At 39.1% G+C, this 24,903-nt stretch overlaps 1 protein-coding gene across 5 annotated transcripts in view; it reads right to left on the bottom strand.

The window, feature by feature from the left end:
• HFM1 (helicase for meiosis 1) overlaps nucleotides 1–24,903 on the bottom strand; it is a 51,951-nt gene that overhangs the window by 13,853 nt on the left and 13,195 nt on the right. For all 5 annotated transcript variants that reach the window (XM_081914111.1, XM_081914110.1, XM_081914109.1 and 2 more), the window contains exons 9-27: nucleotides 22,207–22,358; nucleotides 21,508–21,585; nucleotides 21,261–21,422; nucleotides 20,350–20,550; nucleotides 20,163–20,251; nucleotides 18,185–18,228; nucleotides 17,996–18,097; nucleotides 16,954–17,099; nucleotides 14,953–15,047; nucleotides 12,831–12,964; nucleotides 9,427–9,474; nucleotides 8,203–8,283; nucleotides 7,332–7,423; nucleotides 5,555–5,661; nucleotides 4,572–4,619; nucleotides 3,887–3,984; nucleotides 3,658–3,789; nucleotides 2,377–2,462; nucleotides 771–854 (exon numbers count right to left, since the gene is read on the bottom strand). In XM_081914111.1, the coding sequence (XP_081770237.1) occupies nucleotides 771–854; nucleotides 2,377–2,462; nucleotides 3,658–3,789; nucleotides 3,887–3,984; nucleotides 4,572–4,619; nucleotides 5,555–5,661; nucleotides 7,332–7,423; nucleotides 8,203–8,283; nucleotides 9,427–9,474; nucleotides 12,831–12,964; nucleotides 14,953–15,047; nucleotides 16,954–17,099; nucleotides 17,996–18,097; nucleotides 18,185–18,228; nucleotides 20,163–20,251; nucleotides 20,350–20,550; nucleotides 21,261–21,422; nucleotides 21,508–21,585; nucleotides 22,207–22,358 (1,979 nt within the window). The remainder of the gene's footprint in view (nucleotides 1–770; nucleotides 855–2,376; nucleotides 2,463–3,657; nucleotides 3,790–3,886; nucleotides 3,985–4,571; nucleotides 4,620–5,554; nucleotides 5,662–7,331; nucleotides 7,424–8,202; nucleotides 8,284–9,426; nucleotides 9,475–12,830; nucleotides 12,965–14,952; nucleotides 15,048–16,953; nucleotides 17,100–17,995; nucleotides 18,098–18,184; nucleotides 18,229–20,162; nucleotides 20,252–20,349; nucleotides 20,551–21,260; nucleotides 21,423–21,507; nucleotides 21,586–22,206; nucleotides 22,359–24,903) is intronic.

The following is a 24,903-nucleotide window of genomic DNA, read 5'->3' on the forward strand; positions in this document are numbered from 1 at the left end:
TGATCAGGAATCCTGATAAGACAAGGTCCCCAGTTGCTTCTACATGCATTCTGTTGAACCCAGAAGTGGCCCCCTTCAGACCTTCACAATTAGCATGAAAAGTTCAGAGAGGAGCCTTGGCATGAGGATATTGGGTCCTGGGCTTCTTTCTGCATCCCTGCCCCTTCACATAACCCTCATATGTTCAGCCAAATCCTGCAAGAGGGCATTATTTGACAGTTTATAGGCTGCGGGAGAAACTGAGAGTCCTACCCAGAAACTTATCTATCCTAAGCTACCATTGTATTGAACTAGGTATTGTGCCTAATCCAATATTGATCTACCACCTAATTTTTTACTTCTTAATTCTCCCTGTAGTTTCCTTTCTATGTGTATACTGCAAACATGAGGAAATCTGCACAAGCAGAAAATGGAACAAATGAGAGATTACAAGAAACAGGGACCACGGTGCAGACAAAATCTTACAGAAAAATCAACATGTCTTAGGTTTACTTTTCCAATTTATAATTATAAAATCTTCTCTATAGGCTCCTTATTCCTCCTCCTCTCCAAGTTAGCACGTTTCATTCCTACAAAATCATTGTAAACCTAGGAATTCTTAGCTTGAGGACCTTCTTTGTAATTATTGAGGGCACTACACATGTCATGAGAGTTAAATAACCGAACCGATCTTTGTGAAATTTAGGAACAGAGTTTTATTTAACCTTCTCTATACAACTGTTTTGGAGGTGAAGGGCAGAACAAAAATGCAATTAGGCCATTCTATTTACCTGCTCTACAGTAAGTTCATATTTTGGAAGGTGTGCTACCGATTCTTTAATTTGATTTCCAAAAGGAGGGTGCCTATTCAAAATCTGGAAATTTAATTTCAGAAAGAGTTCGTATTAATTCAGTATGCATTGATTTTGAAACATCCTAATACAAAATAGCATCGATTTGAGAAAGATTGTCCCCCTGATATTATCATTGCTAACCATTTCCCCATAATGCATCAAAATAGTGAAAACATTATTTGGGGATATTTTAATTAAACTGTTCGCTGACAAATGTTAGATTATTGATTGATTCATTGATTGATTGATTGTCTGCCTTTCTCCCAAGTTGGGATAGAAGGCAGCTTACATATACTAAATAACACTATATATAGTATATTTTATAGTATCAGACACTATAAAAAGTAATACAAACAAACCAGGGAAAAGTAGTTAAAATGCAATAAAACACATTTATAACAGTCATTAAAATACTGATAGCTCAGACAGCAGCCTAGTAATAATATCTGCTGCATATAATTTTCAATGGCCTGTTTAAATAGGAAGCTCTTAGCATGCCGGAGAGAGCCAATCTAACTTCTCTAGAGAGGGAATTCCACAACAAGACAGTAGCCACAGAAAAGGCTGTTTGTTGTGTAACCACTAATTGTGCCTCTGAAGTTGATGGGACCAAGAGAAGGTGCTCACCTGAAGAGCTTAGCACCTGGGCTGGTTTGTAAAGAAAAATATGAACTTTCAGTTAAGCTGGGCCCAAGTTATCTGGGGCTTTTATAGGTCATGAATTGTGCCTGGAAAGGGACCAGGAGCCAGTGAAGTTGTTCTAACAAAAGAGCGACATGCTCTCCGTTAGCAGCCGTAGTCAACAGTCCGGCTGCAGCCATCCAGACCAGCTGAAACTTTCAAACATTTTTCAAATGCAGCCCAATGTACAGTACATTACAGTAGTCCAATCAGGATGCAACCCAGGGATCAGTCATCATGGCTAGGAATTAATGCAGCTGACACATGAGCTATAATTGTGCAAACATATACTTGGACACCATTGAAACCTGGGCAAAATCCAGGAGTATACTTAAACTACGAGTCTCCAAGAGAAGCGTAACCCCACCCAACACAGGTTGAATCGTTATTTCTTTATCTGCCTTCTGACTGATCAAGAGTGCCTCTGTCGTGTCTGATTCAGTCTCAGATTGTTCACCTTCATTCAGTCTTTTACTGACATCAGGCGCTGATTTAGAAGAGGCAGGTTCCTTGGATTTTGATGGAAAAGATAGAAGGATAAAATACCCTAACAGCCTGCTTTTTCACTAGCCTCCAGTAACTGCAATCTACAGGGCCCTTATACGTGCTTACAAAAAATAATAATAATAATCAGCCAGTCTTTTATTCAAGTGATTGTATTTGGTACCACAATCAATGACAGTACAGTGGAAGCAAGAAAATATATGACAACGACTTGTCTCGCTCATTCTGCTCCAAGCTCATTTTCCAATCTACATCCAAGCAATCACTGACCGTCTGTGGTGTCATTATTGCTTTCCCCTTCTGCCAATTAAACATACTTAAACAAAATTGTAAAATAGGCAGATAATAAAATAAATACCAATTCAAGTTCCCTTGCATTTATATCTTCTATTTTTTCAAAGGATACCAGACCAGCGCTCATCATTGCACTTGACAGTGTCATACCTGTTGAAAATCACAGTCTTAATTAGTTTGTTTGTTTTTTGTTTCTTTTGTTTTGTTTTACTAATAGCATTTTCTTACAAATACTGTAGTAAATAATAAATTATCATTATCTTCACCAAAGGCAAGCAAATATAAAATGGCATTTAAAATACATTTGAAGAGGGTTACACCAAATAGATCTCAAAACATTGGCACAATTCTCCTTCAAGTTTCATTTTCTGAACAGACTTATGCAAGAAGTAAAAATTAAAGACAAAAACCTTATAGCAATGGCCATCAATTATAGGTGGATTATGAGAAACAGAGATGGATTACTGAATTTCTGTCACAATTTGCCATGTTGCTGGCATGCACCTATCATAGTTAAAAGTTCTGGCTATAGGAGGTAAAGATCAAACGTCTGCCTATTTAGAACAAGGGCTGGCTTGACTGATTTACACTGAAATCCTGTGCATATTATAAATCCAACTGAGCTCAATGGAGCTTACGCCCAAGGATTGGATGCCTAATCTACTACATGTGCCTTTTCCACTTTCTGCGTGTCTTAATTCTTGCCAGTATCAAATTGCGCTCAGGCCAAAAGCAAAGGCTGGGATCCAAAGAGATGCTGTGAGCACGCTCAAGTGCATATGTACATTGAAGCATCTCTGGTTTTCTTTTCCAATTGCTGCTTTTTGTGTACAAATAGAGACTGCTGCAGCATCTCCCCATGTCTGGGAGTCAGCTGTTTTAAAAAGAGGTCTCATTTCTTAGGTGTGTCAGAAGCCTCAGTAAGGCACCATCATTTAAAGCAGTATCACTTTAAACAGTTATGGCTTCTCCCAGCTATGGAATTCTGGGAACTGTCATTTGTTAAGGGGTCTAAGAAGTTGTTAGCAGACTTCTATTCCCTTCACAGAGCTCCAGTTCTTAGAGTGGTTTAACAGTGAATCTCTCTTCCCATGGACCTCAGGCTACTGTAGATGACCCTCAGGGTCCCTTCCAACTCTATACAATTTCATTATTCTTTTGAGGAATCCATGGCTGTTTAAAGTGATAATGATACTGCTTTAGTTATACAGTGTGGTTGGGACCTAAGATGCAGAAATTCCCCATATGACCCTTTGAACTCCGCAGCAAATATTGGGCGTGGGGTGTTATATATCGTAACTGAGTTCACTATACATTGTACTTTCTTGTTGACTGTAGTACCTACCAATTTTTTCAAGTTGTTTAGATACATACAGTGAGTTTTCCCAAAGTCTACACCTGAAGCACTTGGCTAAAATCAGAGAGCTTAATAATGCAATAAAGTTGTTTTGACGGGAGGCCAGAAATTCAGACAACCCTGCACAAGACAACAAACATACAGGTGAGGGGAGGGGAATCTTGCAAGACAGACTGTTTTTAAATAATCCAAAAGTAAAAATGATCTTTTATCATACATTTTGTAAGCCTTATGCCATTTCTGAAAATCTTCCCTATATCTTGTGTCAATGTGAAATCTTGTATGGGAATGCATCCTAGCTGCGCCTGAATAAGACTGCAAAAGAAATAGTGAATCATTCAAATTATCAAAACAGATTTTAAACATTTCAGTCATGTCAGCTACTGAAGGGGGGGGGGGAATCAAGGTCAGGATAAAATCTAGAGTATATAGAAAGCTAAGAAGTGATTTTACAGGATATGCACAACTTGAAGATTTAACATACAGAATAAGAGAGCAAGAAGAACATACGCTTAAAGAAAACTGGAAAACATTTATTGAGTATATGGAAAATAACTGTATACAGCTGAAAACGCTGGCAGCATTAAGGTAAATTCAAAGGAGTAAATAATTTTTGATGGATGTAAAAGGGGAAAACTGACTGAAATGGTTATAGTAAAATATGCAGGTATGTACAATATGTAAAATGAACCATGGATAGTGAAAAGGGGAAGCGATTAGATATTTTAAAGTTTGCAAAATGTTTATTTGAAATTGTAAAATTGAAAATTTAATGAAAATTATTATATATAAAAAAGAAGTGATTCTTCAGGAATAATTGACCTAGAATTTTATCATTGTCTTAAGTAGCAGCGAGTGGCTGCTCTATTTCTCTTTTAAAATAGGAGAGCCTAAATGCTTACCAATTCACTTTCATTTCTCTCGTTTTTATCTTTCCTTCCATTGGATATCTGTATATGAAACACAACATATCACTTTTCATTCCATAAGACTGGGACCTTACTCCCATCTTAATGGTCCAATGACAAACAATGGCTTCAAATGTGACACACTGTCTAGTCTGTGGGAACTATCAGCAATGTACATCTAGAATGATCACATGCAATGATATATACATGTTTGTTTTAGTTAGTGACCTACACAAGGCCTGAAGAATTAAGAGATCCACAAAGCAAATGCAGCCCACCAGCCATAAATGGTTCTATAATGCTCCTGGTATTGCTGCTTGCCTGGAGCAAACAATGGGATGATCAAGCACCTGACAGGTCACTTTGCCGGGACTGCATTTGACTTATTGTGTCACTAATTGTAGAAGCCAGTTTTAAGTACACGTAAACGAAGTTCTGCTGAAATCAGAATAACTTAAGACACAGTTCATACACTAGACCTAAGAAGAACCTACACATGGGCAGAAAAGTTGATTAGATGTAGCAACTGTCGGTTTGGACAAGTGCTAACGAAAAGCAGTCACACAGCCTGAGTCCAGTTCTTTCAGTGTGTCTCCCCCCCCTACACACACACACCAGTTGACGCTCCAGCATGCACTAAGGTTCTTCTTGCACTATGAGGGGGAAAGAAAGAATTGCGAAATTTCAGTAATTTGCTTGTTTTGCCATTTCTTTGAAGAATGAGTGAGGGGTAGCAGCAAAGGAAGGGTGTTGGCATGGTGCTCTCAAGCAGATTGTAATACCTGTCAGAACAAGTAGTTGCTACACCCAGCCAAATGTTGACCACATGTAGTTTCTTCTTACATCTCCTGTGGCAACTGGAATTACAGTAGTAGTATTTGAAATTGTGATTTTAAACCTATGTAACTGTGTGCAGGACAGCAACAGTGGTCTATACTCAAAATTAAACTTTATTTTTTGAACATATCACCTTGTACCTTATGCTTATCCTGTTCTTGTCCTTATTCAAAGTATTCAGTATTTTTTTCTCATTTGTTCTTAACTTGATGTCTGAAAATTCATTGCAGCTGGAGATCAATGTGACCTGCAATAGTTTCTTTCATTTATTCAAAATTCTCCCATCTTGGCCTTTTCTAAATATTTAAATTATATTTTAAGCACAGCAGTATTACTTTTGATACCTCATAAGGCCTTTCAGGACTGCTAGCACAATCAAACCAGAAAAGTATGATTGGGGTTGCCCTGAAAACTAGGATTGCAAACCAGGATTAAATTATTGTGTTCAATGTTTAATTGTACAGCTAAATGCAAACCACAGTGTGTAAACCATATATTGTTCATGTGTATGAAACCTGGGATGGATCTACACACAGGGGGAAAAAACACTATAAATAAGTCAGAAATTAAATCATTATAGCAAAGGGGGAAAAACCTTATGGAAAATCACATACAATAATTTCCTGCTCTCTTGCACCAGCTGGTGTTGCATGTTTATAACACATTCAAATCGCTGTTTCTTTGCTAATGTAGCTGAGTCGCTGGTTAGGAAATCAGCCCTTTACAATATATTTCTAGCATATACAGTACAGACTACAAGGAGTGATCAGTGGCTAGGCCAGAACCACATCAGTGTAAACAAGCAAAGAAAAATAAATTAAGTCAGAATGAGATAGATGGGGGGGGGATTGTACCCACTCCAAAACTAATGTAAAATGATTATTTTAAGAAGTTTAATTGGGAAGTGTTGCAATATCTGATTTACGAAGTTTGGCAAATGGCGGGAGGAACTTTTTATAAAATATACCGTGGTAATATTAATGGACTAATTAATTAATTAATTAGTAAGATTTCTTAACCACCCTTCACCACATTTCACCATAAGGTCCCAGGCTGGGTTATAGCTATTTAATCTACCATTACAAAAACAGATAAAAGAAATTCTAAAACAGGTACAGTGGTACCTCAGGTTACAGATGCTTCAGGTTATGGATGCTTAGGGTTACAGACGCTGCTAACCCAGAAATAGTACCTTGGGTTAAGAACTTTGCTTCAGGATGAGAACAGAAATTGCGCAGCGGCGGCAGTGGGAGGCCCCATTAGCTAAAGTGGTACCTCAGGTTAAGAACAGTTTCAGGTTAAGAATGGACCTCCGGAACAAATTAAGTTCTTAACCCGAGGTACCACTGTAACGCTATTCCTAATGGAACACAACAGGGTTGGATTCAGGCTTAGTCATAGGATTTAAGTCTTTATGACTATGTAAAGTATAAATTTAAAATGGGATTATATGGAACAACTGGGATCCAAAAGTACCCTTCTGCTAGTAGAAAGTCTCGCCTGATTTCAGAACGGTCACTTAGCATACCTCCTCGGTGAGCGGTGGTTGCGGCCCGACACAGCGCTTCCCTTGCTGCTTGGATGCAATGTGCTACTTTGAGCGCAGTACATCCCCCTCGGCCACCGTGAAGGCTCACGGGTTCCCGCCAAATCCACTGATTCAAAAGAGCCAATCCGCGGCAGCCTTAGGGGGCATGGCTCAACAAATGGACCTGTGGGAGTCAGGCTTCACTCAGGTCCACTCGGCAACGATAAGTCCCAGCCATCCCTGCCCTCCTCATCTAGTATGCCTGGTACAATGTGATGCTACACTACAAGATGCCTTCCACCAGCTTGCGCAAGAGCTAACGAAACAGCAACAAACCCTTTCCTCCTTCTGCTCACGATATTCATATTTCATTTGTGTAACAAAATTACCAGTTCTTGTAAAGTCTCGTTTCCATGAATCGTAAAACACTTTTTCATGGTGTCAAATGCAATATAATACCAAGCCATTAGTCGTCCAGTTTCTGTAGGAAAAGAAATATAAAGCACTTAGCACTCTGGTGAGTCAGGTGTAGTGTTCCATCCATTTTTCTCCCTGCATATCATAACCCTGAGCAGACTTACCAGTTTTTAATTACTCACCTTTAGAAAGCAGAGACAACACATCATTAAGCAGATTTAACAACAGTACTGTGGCTTGCTCCGATAACAGAATTTCAAGTATTAATATTAAAGGGAAAAATTGTTCCCATTTACAACTATGAAATCACTGAACTGACATAAGAGCTTTCCATGCTCTCAAATTAGCATAAAGTGGCAGAGGGACACTTCTCCCAACAATGTACTTCAGCAGTATCAACAGTTCTGTCTGGTCTGGCCTAATGACCATGTCTATCTTGGGAACCAATATGGGCATTATTGCAGCTTTCACATTCTTTGCTGCCTAATGACTAATTCTGTGGCTGAACTCCACAATCCTCAGAAGAACTTTGAGCACTAGTTGGACAATTTAATCCTGAATGTGTTTTGAACCACAGCCTTTGGGCATGTATTTACTGGCACCAGTTCCTAACCTTTTAATGCACCTGATTTGAATCCATTTTCTATTTTCTCTAGTACACGCTTGCAACATAGATGTGTCAGCAAGAGGCTGCTCTTATCATGGAAATCGTAAGGAATGACAGGAAAGGAACCCCTAAAATATCTAGGGCCCTAGCCATAACAGAGGCAGTGCCCTATCCAGAAAACATTCTAAATACTAAAAAAAAATAAGCTTCTCACTTTTGTAAGTTTTAAGTATTACCTGTTGGCTTGAAATAGAGTTTATCATCCATCTTGATCAAATCAAATGCAGATAAATCATTCAAGTTCTTCAAACATAATTCTGTTCAAGTAGGAGAAATAATTGTTAGTACATGTAGGGAAAAAAGTTTGGTACGTACCTAAGGCCACGTTCCAGCTAAAATTAAGCACTTTTAGGTCTCACAGAATTTGATATGAAATTTAAACAAGCTTAAATCTTCTATTGATATCAATAGAAGTTTAAAATTGGCAAGTAGTACTTGCTGGATTGTGCTCTCAATAACTAACATATTTTAATGAAACCCTTGGTGAGTTAGGGACTTCCCCTGCATGTGAAGACAAGCTCCTGCAGATTGAGCAGGCAAGAATAATAGTGGGTCCAACAGTCAAGAAGGCGATTACTGCACATGTTGCAGAAAGAAGTGAGGGGCAGATGGGGCTCGTCAACCTGAGAAGGTAGCCCATCTAGGAGAAGGAAAACTCTGGTCCTAAACCTCCTCTGCCTTGAGAGGAGAGGAGAAGAAAGGGCTAAGGAGTAAACTCTACATAAATCCAGAGTAGACTCCCTAAGATGATTGGATGGCATCTTGTATGCCTCCTTCTGCCATCTCCTGTAGACAAGCTGGTGCCAGATGTATTCCTTTGGACCACATCAGTGAGGCCAAGAGGGGGTTCTTGTCTTCTGGGCAGTCCAGGACCTCCATACACACTGCCCAAGGTTGAGTCCCAGAGAGGTCACTTTGGTGCTGCAGCACACAAAAGAAGTGGGAGGCAACAAATACAAGTTACTGGTTTCTGCAGCCACAGCAGGTACTGAGATTCTCCAGTGGTTTAACTTCACCTTCAGATGTGCACTCCATTGTTTCTCAAGACAGAAGGATGCCAACAATAACAAATCAAATAAGCCCAGCTTAAACTTTTTTAAAAATGGTAAAGACCTTGCATGGTAATCTGCTGCCTATCTCAGCCATTTTTAAAATGGCTGTACTTTCATTTTACATCTTACTTTGTTGTGAGGAAAGCCGTAGATCTGAAATGGAATCTAGATGGATATGTCAGTCAGGTGAAAAGATTATTTAACAACTTACGCGAGTATTACCTGAACTTTGCACAAAGCTGCTACTGATAAATGGTATAAAGAAGAAAGGATGTACAGGCTTAATAGATCACATAGGAACTTATGTAAAATGCATGGTCTTTTCAAGCATGGTGGAAAGTGTCTAACCTTGCAGTTTTGCTTCAATTCCACTTCTGTCCAATCCAGTTGGAAAACCTTTATCAATGGAAACATTTGCATTTGATTATGGCTTTAATTTGTAAGAACTCTCAGCTGTTATATGCACTAGAAATCTAAAAACAATATATTTATATAATGAACATATATGGGGACCTACCAGCCATGAGAAATAAAGGGGTTTTTGAGATTTAAGACGCATCCAAGGCCATAGCCTGGCTGACTGCTCTTCAATTCTAATGGGGTGTCTGGTGGGCCCTGATGTGCCTAGTGGGTTATTCATGTTTCTAAGGTGCAGAACTATTGTGCTGTTTGTTGTATAAGTTCTTCTGTCTTCTTCTGTCTCCTTTAGTAGTAGGCTGATTCTTGCTTGACCAAAAGTGGGGTGCTACTCAACCAGGACTTCTATAAGCTCCATGCAAAGGTATTGGTGCTTATACAGATTCAGTATTTAGTGAATTATATATTCAATCCCCAAATCTGGTTTAATGCTTTCTTAAATTTGTTGCTGCTATTGCTTATTTCATTTATGAATCACTTCCTATGAGGCATCTCTAAGTGATTTACAATGCAAAAAACACACATATAAAAGAATCACATATATAAAAGAGCTAGAACAAACTGTATACATAAACCCAATTTTTTTTTGGCATAAAATATTACACAGATATATAATCAACCTCAAATCTAACATACATACTAATTGGGATAACAATATTCAATTAGCACCCAGAATTGGAGTTAAGTGGGCTGAATGGGGTTGTATATTCATTGTATTATACATTTAAAACACATCCCTCTCCCCCACAAAAGAATTCTGTAGTTTGTAAGGGTGCTGGGAATAGTATCTCTGGGAGGGGTAAACTACAGTTCCCAGAATTCTTTGGGGGTGTTGTTCTCCTGTCACAGCTCTGAAACGGTCCTTTTTGTGTTGATGAACTATACCATACACTGATTATTTATGAGCACACAGCATAAGAAGCTGGAATAAGAATGAAAGCAAAGGCTTAGAAAAAACCTTATTTTTTGTTTTCCTAGCTTAAAATATCTGCAAATGCAGAATATATTATTGCCTCCCAATGATATTTCTTCAGTGTCTTACTACATAAATAAATCAGAAGAAAACAATTGGATAAATCTTCATCCTGCAATTCTGTTGGCTATAACAAATACTGTATGCACCTTTGTTTTAAGGAGTAGCTTATTATTGTGATTATTTTCCCATTTACTAATAAAATGGCTTCACCTGTATCTTGAAAGAATCAAAGTCAGTGTGAAAACAGATGTAGAGAAAGGTGCTAAATGTCCTAACTGCTATCATTTAAGGGCATTTCAACAAAGCAACTATTCCGTTTACCACTTCTTTCCTTTCTTTCACAGCTCTGAAAAGCAGATGTTCCATGTACAGAGAGATCCTACTGTGCTGAACACCCTAGAATGCCTTATGCTGTGGTGTTGACAGCAAGTAGGATCAGTGCAGAAGCAGAAACTCTGCCTTCAGGGGGGAAATAGATCTCTTTTCACTTGATAGGAAATGTTTTTCTGAATTTTAATGTTCTTTTTTGATCCTCTATAAAAACAAGTCTATTTAACAGAAAACTAGAAATGCCACACACTACCTCACAAAAGTGATTTGTCACACAGTGGTTAATAAATGTGAATTGTATTTCTTTTAAAAGCAGACTTGCGACTTCATACTGACAAGTGGAGGTGAAATGCCAGCACCACCTTTTTGTGTGCTCATTATGTTTCTATCAGCTACTGGGCTGTGTTCAAAGTCTTTTTACAAAGCCCTGAACAACTTGAGACTAGGTTGCCTGAGACCAGTTGCCCCTGTATTGATTATAAGATCACTTTGATCATTTGGGGAAATTTTACTCATGGAACCGCAGCCTACAGAATATTGCAAGGCATTTTCCACCATTGACTCTACACTGTGGAATGTCTTTCCCTCTGCTACACTGAAACGCTATCCATCCATTGCTTCAGAAATATTGTAAATACATATTTTTGCTCAGGATTTCCCTGACTTCTAATACCGCACCCAGTTATTAGTGAATTTCTGTTTTTATTTGTTTTTAATGTTGTATATGTTGGTTTTCGGTAAAAAGGAAAAGAATAAAATACGGTATATGGTATAATAAAAGGAGAATTCACTGAATGCCTAGATCAAGGCTCAGGACAAGTACTCTTTGGTGAGAGAGCCCCAGCAGAAATTTGAAATCACAAAACATGAAGCAAAGTAAAGCATGGAAATATAGGCTGTTAGAATTCCCTTCTAAGTTGTTTTTAAAGTTCCCCACTTCCCCTAGAATAGAAAGAGATCACGTTTTTAGGATGTCAAAAATGGTTTACTTACAAACTCTTCAAAGGTCAGATTCATGTGCTATTCCATACAGCAGCAAAAAAGACAGGTAGTATAACTTATGTTCCAAAATGGTAAATGTTTCTAAATCATTTGTACAGAAACACAAATATGGCTTGCTTAAGTCACACAACATCCAGCTTAGACCTCCTCACTGGTAGGGTTCACATGGCAGAATGGAGAACAAAGAGTTTAGTAACCCTTCCTCCCAAGGTGAGGGGGAGTGACGTAGCTAAGCCTGGCAGAATAGCTTACTCTATGGTCTTAATGCCTTCATGCATTAATTAGAGTTAAGCATGTTGGTTGTATGAAGCTGATTTATCCCACTGTATCTCTATACTCTACTCCACTACTTCAGCCTTGTTGCTAGATCTCCCTGGTGTTCATCCACTATGCCTGTATCTGTCATTTTTGGCTTTCTCAGAAAGATTCTACTGGCTTCTGCAGTTTATTTCAAACAGAAGCCAATACTGTACTCATGGATGTAGCATCCAGTAGCTACAGGTTACGTAGATGACCTCTTGCAGCTAACCATTTTGCTTCCATGGCACAGTAGCCTACTAGGGTAGGGTAGGGTAGGGTAGGGAAGGGAAGGGATAAAGTAAAAAATAAAATAAAGCTAGCTGAAGAGACAAATATTAACACAGAAAATTTAAAGTCTTGACATTCATCAGAAAGCACTAAGAGAACAGGCTCTGTTATTATAAGATATGCACAGAACTTGAAAAGGGGGCATATTAGGAAGACAAATGCAATGATGCTGGTATATGTGATTATGACAAAATGAGGTAGCAAGGATTTGAGCACAACTCATGAAAAGGCTTCAAAAGTTTTCATTGCCAAAATCTCTACTGAAAATGAGAACTCATATAAGACAAAAGAAGATGCCACTAATCTTTCCTGTAATTTCTCAATATACCTAATTTATTTCCCAAGATGTGACTATTTTATTGCAACAGACCTTATTATGCCAAATCGTAGCATATTTTAATTGAACACTGAAGTCCAGAAAACGTTAAGAGTAACCAACCATAGTGAGCTGGATTCTTCAAAGCTCTGATGTAAAGGAAAGTTGATCGTATCCATTCCAAAGCTATGTTCACATCCGTGATGGTGTGGAGCACAATTTCAGCATTTAAGTGTTCAATGAGTTGTGTGTGCAGACTGAAAACCAGAAAGCAAATGCATACAAATGAAACATACCAAAAGTCTTCCAGTGGCAAGCAGTACATTGCATTCTTAAAATAGATTAGGCAACTAGAGGTTTGGAGGCAAAATCCATCACCTCCAGCTTCCCATCTGGCTACTAGAATAGCCCTCAATTCCAAGAATCACCACACTCCTCTATTATGCTGAGGCTCTATAAATTCTTTTACCCTTATACACCTCTGCTTCTCACTCCCAGGGGGCATATGGGAGACGACAGCTGAAGATGTATAAGTGAAGAAGTCCACAAAACACACACACACACTGCTGCTTTACACGCTGGGTAAAAACAATTAAGGAAGGTATCTGCTTGGGGCTTATTTAACATGGGAGCAAGTCAGTGGGCACAGCAAATGTTTCTGGCCCATCAGCTCCTGCTCAGTACAAATTGCAATCCTTATTAAGAATTAGTTGCCAACCAGCCCAATAGATCTTTTATTGCTTCTAAGGTAGAGCTTTCCAAACTTTTCAGCTTGGTGACATACTTTTTAGATGGGCATCATTTCACAATACAGTAATTCAGTTTTACTAGAAAAACCAGAGGTTAAACTTAACTCCTTTCCAGCCCCGGGAGAAGTGTGGGGAGTATTCGCCCAACACATCTACACACTGCAGCCAACACACGAATATGTCGCAACATACAGTTTCGAAAGCTCTTTTCTAAGAGGTTGCGTCCAATTGGTGCCTCTTCACTGATGGAAGGTTCTTCATAGGCATCTAGTTGGCTGCTCTGAGAACAGGATGCTGGACTAAATGACTAGATGCAGGATCAGGCCAGTGTTCTTTCATTTTAGCGGAGTCTACCAGCTCCAGAACAGAGAACCACGGCAACCTTCAGTGATTCCCCACTCATCCTCTACTATCCACCACTTCATGTCGCATGTTGTTTTGAAGGTTTCCCAACCTTCCACAGCAGATTTAGGGTAGGGGTGTGTGAAACACCAATGATCATTAATTCACCAATGCAAGTTTCCACATCAATGAGCCATCCATTAGCTGAGGGGCACCAATCAGATAGCACTCATTTCACTGAAAATTCATCCTAGGAACTCTCAGTAGTAAAACAATACAATAAGAAAGTTTTAGGAAAGCCTCAATTAAATGTATTTTCGTTCTCTTATTAGGTTAAATGTTCATTGCTGTTTACAAGAATATCAACACACATGCACCCTTAAGGGATGGTCTGATCACCTGTCTGATACTATAAGTGCCTCCAACAGCTGGGATTTCCCATCCAAATGGACTTGCAAAGTACAGCTCCAGCAAAGAGCTCTGTGTGTGAAAACCTGTTTCCACACACATATTGCCTATGTTGAGTCAAAGTGAATAATACAATGTCATTTTTACTGTGAATTCTAATTTTGGAAGCTTCTGATTTGCCAAAATTTAAGTGCAAAGGAAATTACACAAAAAAACCCTGAAATTATTATAGGAGTGCAAACCTAAGCAAATTACACATGCTGTTCAGCTTTTCTCCCAGCATTTTAATTTTTAATTAAAAGCAGGCACAAGGGGCTCAGAATCTAGACTCTTTCTCCAAATCTGTATCTCCATATCCTATCATCTCTAAAGCTGCTCTTTACCCTTCTAGAGAGAAAGGGGTGCTTGTGTTTATTTTCTTCTTCTAGTTCGCTAATTTCAAATTAAACACTGCAGTACTGCACACAATTATATAAATGGGACCTAGAAGCATATAACCATATGAAGGATTGCAACACAAAATTGCTTCCGTTCTATGCAGATTATTATAGAAGAATCAAGGAAAACGCTGGTGTGGATTTTTGTTTGTCTTGTTGATTACTATTTCCCCACATGCTGGGAATATAAAGATTTTCTAGCTTCCCCATAGGCCTATCCTCATGATCCATCAGATAAATTTCTTCAAGATAAACAAATGTGTTTTAGACTGTAATTCCAACAATATACAGAAAAATGGCTCAAGTTACCTGCTTTCTATTGTATCTGCACCATTTAACATCTGAACATACTTGTCTCTAGTACTTATCCTTGTCATGATAACTGCTGTGGCTGTTGTATCAAACTGGGGAGGAAATATATATATAGAAGAATGCTTTAAACTGAGTAGGCAGTAATGAAACATTTTTATGGCAGTGAAAAATATAGGACTATCAACTAACGTGAAGTTCAATCATTGAAACAGATCAAAATTCTGGGCAGGAGGGTATCTCTATCTGCCTGGTTCTTTTGTACAGTGGGACCACCACTTATGCGTAATTTACTTATGCAATCATAACCTTAGGTATATGATAGATAGATAGATAGATAGATAGATAGATAGATAGATAGATAGATAGAGTCGTACCTTGGTTCTCAAACGAAATCCGTTCTGGAAGTCTGTTCGACTTCTGAAAACGTTCGAAAACCAAGGCGCAGCTTCCGATTGGCTGCAAGAGCTTCCTGCACTCATTCGGAAGTCATATCAGATGTTCAGGTTCCAAAGAACATTCGTAAACCGGAGCACTTATTTCCAGGTTTGTGGCATTCTGGAGCCAAAATGTTCAAGTAGTAGTAGTAGTAGTAGTAATAATAATAATAATAATAATAATAATGTATTATTTATACCCTGCCCATCTGGCTTGCTTTCCCCAGCCACTCTGAGTGGCTTCCAACAAAATATTAAAATACAGTGGTCTGTTAAACATTAAAAGCTTCCCTAAACAGGACTGCCTTCAAGTGTCGTCTAAAAGTCTGGTATTTGTTTTTCTCTTTGACATCTGGTGGGAGGGCGTTCCACAGGCGGGTGCTACTACCGAGAAGGCCCTCTGCCTGGTTCCCTGTAAATTGGCTTCTCGCAGTGAGGGAACCGCCAGAAGGCCCTCGGCACTGGACCTCAGACATTCACAAACCAAGGTTCAACTGTAGATGATAGATAGATAGATAGATAGATAGATAGATAGATAGATAGATGAGGAAATCCATTGCAGAAATAGCTTTCAAAGCCCTCCACCTTGCTTACTAGCCTCTGGGAAGTAAGCACAAGGGCCTGTCGCAGGGCTCTCGCATGACCTTCCCAGAGCCCAGTATGCAAGGCAGAGGGCAAGTCCTACTCCAGACAGGTAGGGGTGGTCAACAAATTATCAACAAAAGCCTTGAAAATGAAAGAGATTCTGGCCTCTTTCCAACTAATTTTGTCTGTCTTGCTCATTGCATTTCAAGTTTTTGGGAGGGTGGGAGTAGGACTGCAGAACCCTGTTTACGCAGAGGACTACCTAGGGTCCCTTGCACAAGGGGAACTGTATTGGTGCTCCCCCCCCCCCACAAGAAATCACTTTACCACACACGCCTTTGAGCTGCAGTGCAAGGAGGACAGGAAGCTTTTCCCACGTTTGATCACGCCACGAAAGTGTCTGTGCAGCACCACACAAATATATGTCGTATACTCCATAGTCTAATAGGTGATTTTTGTGCTGGCCTGTGCCACTAGTGGGGACTGGTTTCACCAACTCCTAGGTATGCCTCTGTATTTATTAAATTTGTTTCCCATAGATGTGGATCCAGTATATCAAAAGACAGCAAGAATGGTTCATAAAACTTATACTGTGTATAGATGTTTTCAAATGTGGAATATCCTGTGAATTGTTGGTTTTTGTAGGAGAGTGTTTAGGTTTGATTTTGTTTGTAGAGTTGGGATGGTTGTGTTTTGTTTTATTTTTTAAAAAGATATTTGGTCGATATTTCTTAAATAAATAACTTGGAAGCTAATTCAGCTTGGAAACTGAAGCTAGTAGCGTCAACTTTACATTTCCTAGTAAACAAGGCTATATTAATTATTCAGCAATAAACTCTACTGTGCAAACAAAAATTTCACAAGCAACTATAACTACAAAACTTTCACTTAACATTTTTGTAACATTGCCTCTGTAAATGCATGGCTACTTTTGCTACGATTATAATAAAAATGGCTTTAAATAACAGATTCAACTCACTTGAGGTCTTCCTGCTCGCCCAATCATTTGCAAAATGTCCGTTTCACTGTATTCCTGAAACATTCCTCCAACATAATGCATTGTTGATTTTATAACTACCAGGTGAGCTGGTAAATTTACACCCATAGCAAGTGTACTTGTAGTAACTGCAAACATTTAAATGTTTTTCAAAGAATTTGGATGTTTCATAAAGCAACAGACATGAAGTACAATTCTGTAGTGTTCTGACTATTCCCAGTATACGATCCATTCATATCTTTCTCTCTCATTACACATGAACATCCAAAACCTGGTTGTTGTCACATGCTTCCTTTGAGTCCCCACCCATATCGTTCTGAAAGTTCTGTGATGTCTGTGGTGCAACCACACTAGAAATACTGTGTATGTTTCTGGTCACTGCATCTCAAAAAGGATATTGTAGACCTCAAAAAGTTACAGAAAAGGGGCAACTAAAATTATCAGAGGGTTGAAATAGCTTCATTAACAGGAAAGGTTACAGAAGTTAAAGGTTCTTGGTTTAGAAAAGGGGCAAGTAAAGAGCACATCAGAGAGGTGTATAAAATTATGCATGGTGTAGTAAAAGTAGTACAGATTTTTCTCCCTAATAATAATAATAATAATAATAATAATAATAATAATAATTTATTTCTACCCCGCCCATCTGGCTGGGTTTCCCCAGCCACTCTGGGCGGCTTCCAACAAAAGATTTAAAATACATTAAAACATCAGTCATTTAAAACTTCCCTAAATATTACAATTCAGGGTCACCCAAGCACAGAGTAGTGGCAGCTTAGGATAGGCAAAATGAAGGAGTTTTTAAAATTTGTTTCTGCAAGATGTGGAGATGGCCACCAACACAAATTTAAAAATGCAGATTCACCAGACTCCATGGAACTGTTCACTTTTATCAACTATTTCTCAAACTAGTATTATCTCTGTAAACATTATTGTTGAAATGGTTGCAAATTGGGTTTTTGCAACCCCATCCCTCTTACTGCAATATGGTATCTACACTGTTTGTTCTCATATGCTTTGTACTCACAAAGAACTGGCAAGACTCCCATATTGAAAGTTGCTTCAATGATTTTTCTATCAGATGCCTCTATTCCAGCATGATGATAAGCTACTCCATAGGTCAAGAGATCTATAAATGAAAATCAGACCCAGAACATTACCAGAACATCTTGGGACAAATACATCCACTTTTCTGCAATTAGTATACACTGCATACCCCTCAGTCTGGCTTCTTTTACTGAATTTGCAGACTTTTGTAATCTGAAACAGAGAGAGAGAATGTGTATCACAATTAAAAATAAATAAAACACCATACAAAAACCATTGATAGCAATTGCACATATTTCTTGCTTGAGTAAAGATCTATACCATTATTTAAACCCTTTGAACTGAATTTTGTGAAATATCAAAACATAAAAATTATCCCTAGAAAAGTTCAAGTATCAAATGGGGGGCAGGGAAACACTGGATTGTGGACTCAGAATTTTCTATGGCCCAAGTAACAATATCCAGAATGGCTCTGTTTATAAAACTGTCTTATGCTACTGGACTTCATCATACATGAAGAACAAACAATCCCATTCAGATATTCAGGACAGTGAAGGAGCATGATTTTTCCTCTTGTTTTTACTGCCTCATATCTCTTCCCATGCAGCAACATCTTCTTCTTTTGCCTGCCCGTCCTTATTGCAAGGCCCACGAATACATGTTTTTGCTTTCCAGAAGGGATATACAGTGGCGTAGCGTGGGTTGTCAGCACCCGGGGCAAGGCAAGTAATTTGTGCCCCCTAACCCGTGGACTTGCGCCCCCTAACCTGTGGATTTGCGCCCCCTAACCCTACCCCCCAGATGTTGCGCCCGGTGCGGCCGGCCCCCCCTGCACCCCCCACGCTATGCCACTGGGGATATACATCTAGGAAAACCTTTGTTGGAAATTAGGCTTCAAGTCAAAATAGATTACAGCAGTCTAATACCTGATGTGTTGTCAGTACACCTGCTTCAATAAAGATGCATCATAATTCTTCATGTGAGAATCTTCAACTTCCTACTAAGTTTCAGCCAGCATTGGGGCTGCTCTATATCAAAGGCTAATCTGAGAGTTATAACATTTCCCCTGCCAAATATATTTCAGCTTAGTTTTCAGCTATCTTTACTACCACTGTTCTCTCAAGGAGCTCCAGTTGGCAGGGCAGGGTGGCTTAATTTATCCTGATGACAACCCTATAAGCAGTGGAGTCTAAAAGATGGTGGCATACCCAGGGCCCCACATTATGGCTGAGAAGGATGTTGAACACACAGATCCCTACAGCTGGTTGGTCGGTTGGTTGTAAGTTGCTTTGGGCAAGATAAAGCAACTAACCAATTTAATAATAAATGTCAGATCTTGTATCATTGCAATGCCAGGTCTATCACCCAGGTTTGTTTTTTTAGGTGCTGCCTAAAATATTTTATAAAACAAATATTCACATGTCTTCTGTGCCCAGATTTCGTTCCTGGATTTGGAACTGAGCTAGAAGCGGAGACACATCTAGATGTACACGTGTGTCATAAACTGGGATTTCTAGAAATCTGTACAGCCCTAACTGTGGGCTGTATTTGCTTTCACACTGAAATCCAGACAGATTTCCAGTGTCAGGTTGCATAAACATTCGATGCACAAAGGTTAGGTGAAATGGGGTAAGGGAGCAAAAATGGTGGTTTTACAGAACACAGTTTTCTGATCAGAATAACAGCCTTCTGTTTATTGATGTGGACTTTTACAGGGCATCTATAGGACAATTTTGTGGCAACTGGGCAAAAACTTCTTGGTATCTACATCCCTGTCATGGGTATGTCAATAGATACATATGGACACTGCCCTATGCAGATCATAGATGAACAATATACTCCAGATTTTCAAGGGAAAACTGCCTAGAGCAAACGTCAATGTACTCATATTCTCCAAACAGCCACTTGAAACACATGATAAATGAAAAATATCCTTAGCAAAGTCACTTTTAGTGACAAATGGCGTATTGGGGTAGGTTTCATTATCTTGTCACCATAAGAGCCTATAAGCTACAAGCCCTGAGGTTACTGATTTTATAAACATATCATTATAAATTGGATAGATTTCCACAACTTTGCTACATACGGTATGTGATTGAATACAAAGAGATAGATATTAAAAGCAAGCTTGTCTTATAAAAAGGTACCTTTGTTTCTGTTCAAGACTCATAATAAATTTAGCATCTTTTGCTAGGACAGAAGCCGCCTGCTGTACTCCTTTCCTTGTGGCACAGAACTGTAAATAACAAAACCCATGAAAACCCATTGTTTGTACTAATAATGTAGAATATACACGAGAACATTACAATCACAAGGGAAAGGCACAATATATACCACAAGGGTTGGCTTTTGTTCAGAATACGTTTGAATAACACTAGCTACTTTGTAGTTAAGTGTTAAGTCAAATTTGAATTCCGTTTGGTTGCTACTGGAGGGGAATCCAAGCACGATTTTGCGAAGCTTCACTGGTCGGTGTCTTTCATCTATTTTCAGACATACAGCAGGCCCCTTGCCATCTGAAAGCCATTCTGCAATCTTTAAAGAGAAAAGAGAGCATGTTAGGCTTGAAGCTGGAAAATAATGCCTTGGGCTGAAATCCTGAACGTACTTGCTCAAGCAGAGCTGTTTAAGTCATGGAAGTTCTACTGACACAAATACTGTGTTGGTTATTCAATGTGCTCTTCTCTGTTATGAATATAATTGCCGTAGAATTTTACTGTACTTTAGACCACATAATACTGACAAAAGGTTCCTGTGGATAGGGCAGACATTTCCCTCTGTGAGAGAGGGCTTGTTACCGTATACGTTATGATCAAAGGAGGGATGTTATTTACTCAGCATTGTCTAGTACTGCATTTGGGGAGGGGGGTATATTTCATGAACATATCCCAGACTGATGGGAATTGTAGTCCAAAATAAGCAAAGTGTCACAGCTTCCCCATCCCTACTTTAACTGGAAATGCCAGGGATTGAAACTAAGACCAGCAGAATGCAAGATATGTACTCTAGCATTGAGGTGTGAGCAATCAATAGATACTGGGGGGGGGGGGGGAAGCTCAACAACTTTCAGAGTGTCCTGGTTTTTACTTTTTGAAATATGGCAATCCTAGCTTATTCATGTTTGTTGTGGGTCGGTGGACAAATGACGGTGCTTATCTCATTTTGTACTGTGTGTGTAGCTGAATAGGGGGAAAACACCTCAGCATTTTGCATTCTAGAAATAAAATGCTATTAACTTTGCTTACATCATCTGCATTTGGGATTGTGGCAGAAACTGCCACAAACCTCATGAGAAGTACTGCGTCAGGATTCTCGAGGCCACGTGAAAGAGAAGACTGAATAGTTTTCATCCGACTGACAACAACTTCAAGAGTAGCACCACGGCTCTCATCTTTCACAATATGTACCTATTGAGTTAAACACAATTGTATATGAAGTACAATGCCCTGCTTTCAATCACTTGCATTTAAAAAAAACTTGTTATTACTTTACCTCATCAATGAGGATCAATCTCACTAGTTGAACTAAAGAGTTATCTCGCCACTTTCTAGTCATGCTATCCCATTTTTCCTAGTAGAAAAACAAACAAAATAATAATTATTATTATTCATATTAATGGTGCAGTCCTCCACTATCATTCCTCCGTTAACTTTTAATGAGATTTTCTGAGAGTAATATTTGGTGATGTATATTGCTATTCTTATGAAAAGAATGCTATTATCAATCTATTCAATGCTGAAGTAAAAGACTACTCTGGTAGGTCCTTGTTCCAAGCTAAGGACATTTTTATGTTAGAAATGGTGTAGATCAAACCCCCAAGCAGTAAATCTTTCACCGTAATCCAATGAAGTATGCAATTTAATTCTCCTTCCTAAGTTTTTAAAATGAATTATTGTATAAATGATACTATCAGAGCACATGAAATTTGGCATAGGAATAAAGGTTTCTCATACAATGCCACACAAAGCAAACATAATACACTTTGATAAACTATAAATTAATCAAACTGCTTGATAAAGCTAAAATATTTTTTTCAAGTGATTCTGAAGTTTTCCAGTCATTTCCTAGCATCAGAAACTGATGGAAAATGTTTACACGCAAACAGCATGCGTGCGAAATAATTTTTTATGTCTAGTTAAGTATCTTCATTAAAAAAAATTCAAATGCAATTAATTGGACTGTGGAACCTACTGGTGTAGTCAAAATAATGTGAGCATGTTGTATTTCAAACAAGTCGTCCATTGCCGTATCTCCTGTTAGTTCCTTACAGATGAGTCCAATGGGTCCAAATTTTTCTTTCCAGTCATCAAAACGCTGACTGCAGAGAGCTTTTATTGGAGCCACTAAAAACAATAGAGAGTAGTTGGAGAATATTATGTATGCTACTACAGCAGCAAGAGTTCTCATCGCAAAGTATTGGAAGACGCAAGAACTACCCACCTTGGAAGAATGGCAGACGAAGGTGATAGACTATATGGGACTGGCTGAAATGACTGGCAGAATCCGAGACCAAGGAAAAGAGATGGCGGAAGAAGATTGGAAGAAATTTAAAATTTATCTTAAGAAATATTATAAGATTAATGAGTGCTAAAATGTCGAGGTTATTGAAAAAAAGAGGATTACAGCTGTAAATGATCAAGTAAAAGAGAAAAACAAGGGGTAAATTAGATAATTTTAGAAGGGAGGATTTGCTGAAACAAATTTGGAAATAGGGATGCAGAAAGGGGAGGTATGGGGAAGTCGGCGAACTAGGGTTTAAGGAAAAAAAAGGATTCGAAATTATACTTGTGTGTTTATGTGTTTGTTTGTTTTGTATTGTGTACTGTTTGTGTTTAATAAGTGTTGAAAAACCAATAAAAAATTTATAAAAAAGTGAGTAGTTGGAGAATAGAAGACATGAATAAACAGGTCGCCAAACACATTGCCTACACTGATAAGATTTTTGAGTGAAACTAACTCTCCCCATCTTTCCCCCTCTTTTCCGACAAGTCAAGATCTTTATTCATTCCTGTACCTATTTGAGCTGGTCCTAGAACTAGATGAATCTCCCCCTCCATAGCTTTTGAAAATTGCAATTTTACTTATGTAAGCAACAGCATATGGGCGAGTCATATTAATTTTATTATAAATCCAACACTTCTAAATAGCTTTCAACCTTAACTGTGTCCAGTATAGGTGGATAAAGCTCCAGGGGGCAACAAAAGCATTTATAATGTTATAGCTTCTGGGTGCCAGAGTTTGTGGGTGTAAGTCTCCCATAATTCAAAATTTGACTAAACTATGCCAAACATGGAAAGCTCTCTGGGTTAAGCTTATGCTACCGAGGCAGGCCAGCTTGGCAGAGCTAGTTGAATGTGGGACATTGGAGGAACAAAGACTGGTGATGGCCTGTGATTGACCCATCAAGGAAGCCATTAAGAAGGCACTGAGGTACTAGAAAATGAGGGGGGGCCCTCCAAGAGACAAGAAGGGTTTAGGATTTCAGGTTTGGATGACATAGGCTGGAGGGAAATAGTTTAACTGGGTTAGCAGTGACAAGGAGGAAGGAGTGGGATAGAATGTGATGTGGGCTGAAAGTGGCCGACTGTAACAAAAAGAGGGAGCATGGAGGATTCCTCTGTCTTTAGATCCCAGTCTGTGGTGCCTATGGGAGAGGTAAGGGATCCTCTGTATCTGTTTAATGCTGGGATTTTCCACCATCTGACTCAGGTTGTATATACAGTGGTACCTCAGGTTAAGTACTTAATTCATTCCGGAGGTCTGTTCTTAACCTGAAACTGTTCTTAACCTGAATCACCACTTTTGCTAATGGGGCCTCCTGCTGCCACCTCATTGCCCAAAAGGAAACAAAGACCCTGGATAAACACCTGGAACTTTTCTAGAATCTCTCACCGCTCGTGGAGATTGGGGTGGGGTATAACAATATTATGGTCTGAAGCTCAACATCAAAAAAACGAAGATCATGGCCACTGGGCCCATCACCTCCTGGCAAATAGAAGGGGAAGAAATGGAGGCAGTTAGAGATTTCACTTTCTTGGGCTCCATGATCACTGCAGATGGTGACAGTAGTCACGAAATTAAAAGATGACTGCTCCTTGGGGGAAAGGCGATGGCAAACCTAGACAGCATCTTAAAAAGCAGAGACATCACTTTGCCAACAAAGGTCCGTATAGTTAAAGCCATGATTTTCCCAGTAGTGATGTATGGAAGTGAGAGCTGGACCATAAAGAAGGCTGATCGCCGAAGAATTGATGCTTTTGAATTATGGTGCTGGAGGAGACTCTTGAGAGTCCCATGGACTGCAAGAAGATCAAACCTCTCCATTCTTAAGGAAATCAGGCCTGAATGCTCACTGGAAGGACAGATCGTGAAGCTGAGGCTCCAATGCTTTGGCCACCTCATGAGAAGAGAAGACTCCCTGGAAAAGACCCTGATGTTGGGAAAGATGGAGGGCACAAGGAGAAGGGGACGACAGAGGATGAGATGGTGGGACAGTGTTCTCGAAGCTACAAACATGAGTCTGACCAAACTGCGGGAGGCAGTGGAAGACAGGAGTGCCTGGCGTGCTCTGGTCCATGGGGTCACGAAGAGTCAGACACGACTTAACGACTAAACAACAACAACATAACAATATTATTACAAACTGTTAGAATCAGTATGTTTCATTCCTTTGGATAGAGAGAAGGGTGGGATTTAAATGCAATCAATCAATCAATGAAATGGGCTTGTCTTTACCTTCTGAAGGCAGAACTACATGTTATACTGGGAAACCTGTGTTTCTTAAACAGATGCAGGGCTTAAGGGTACCGGGGTCGTGTTTTGAACCTGGGCATCCAACAAAGCCTGGTACTTTACCTCCTGCATTACTGACCTCACTCTGCTGCAAAC

The sequence above is a fragment of the Podarcis melisellensis genome (genome assembly GCF_964234715.1).
Source record: "Podarcis melisellensis genome assembly, chromosome: 6".
Taxonomy (NCBI): domain Eukaryota; kingdom Metazoa; phylum Chordata; class Lepidosauria; order Squamata; family Lacertidae; genus Podarcis; species Podarcis melisellensis.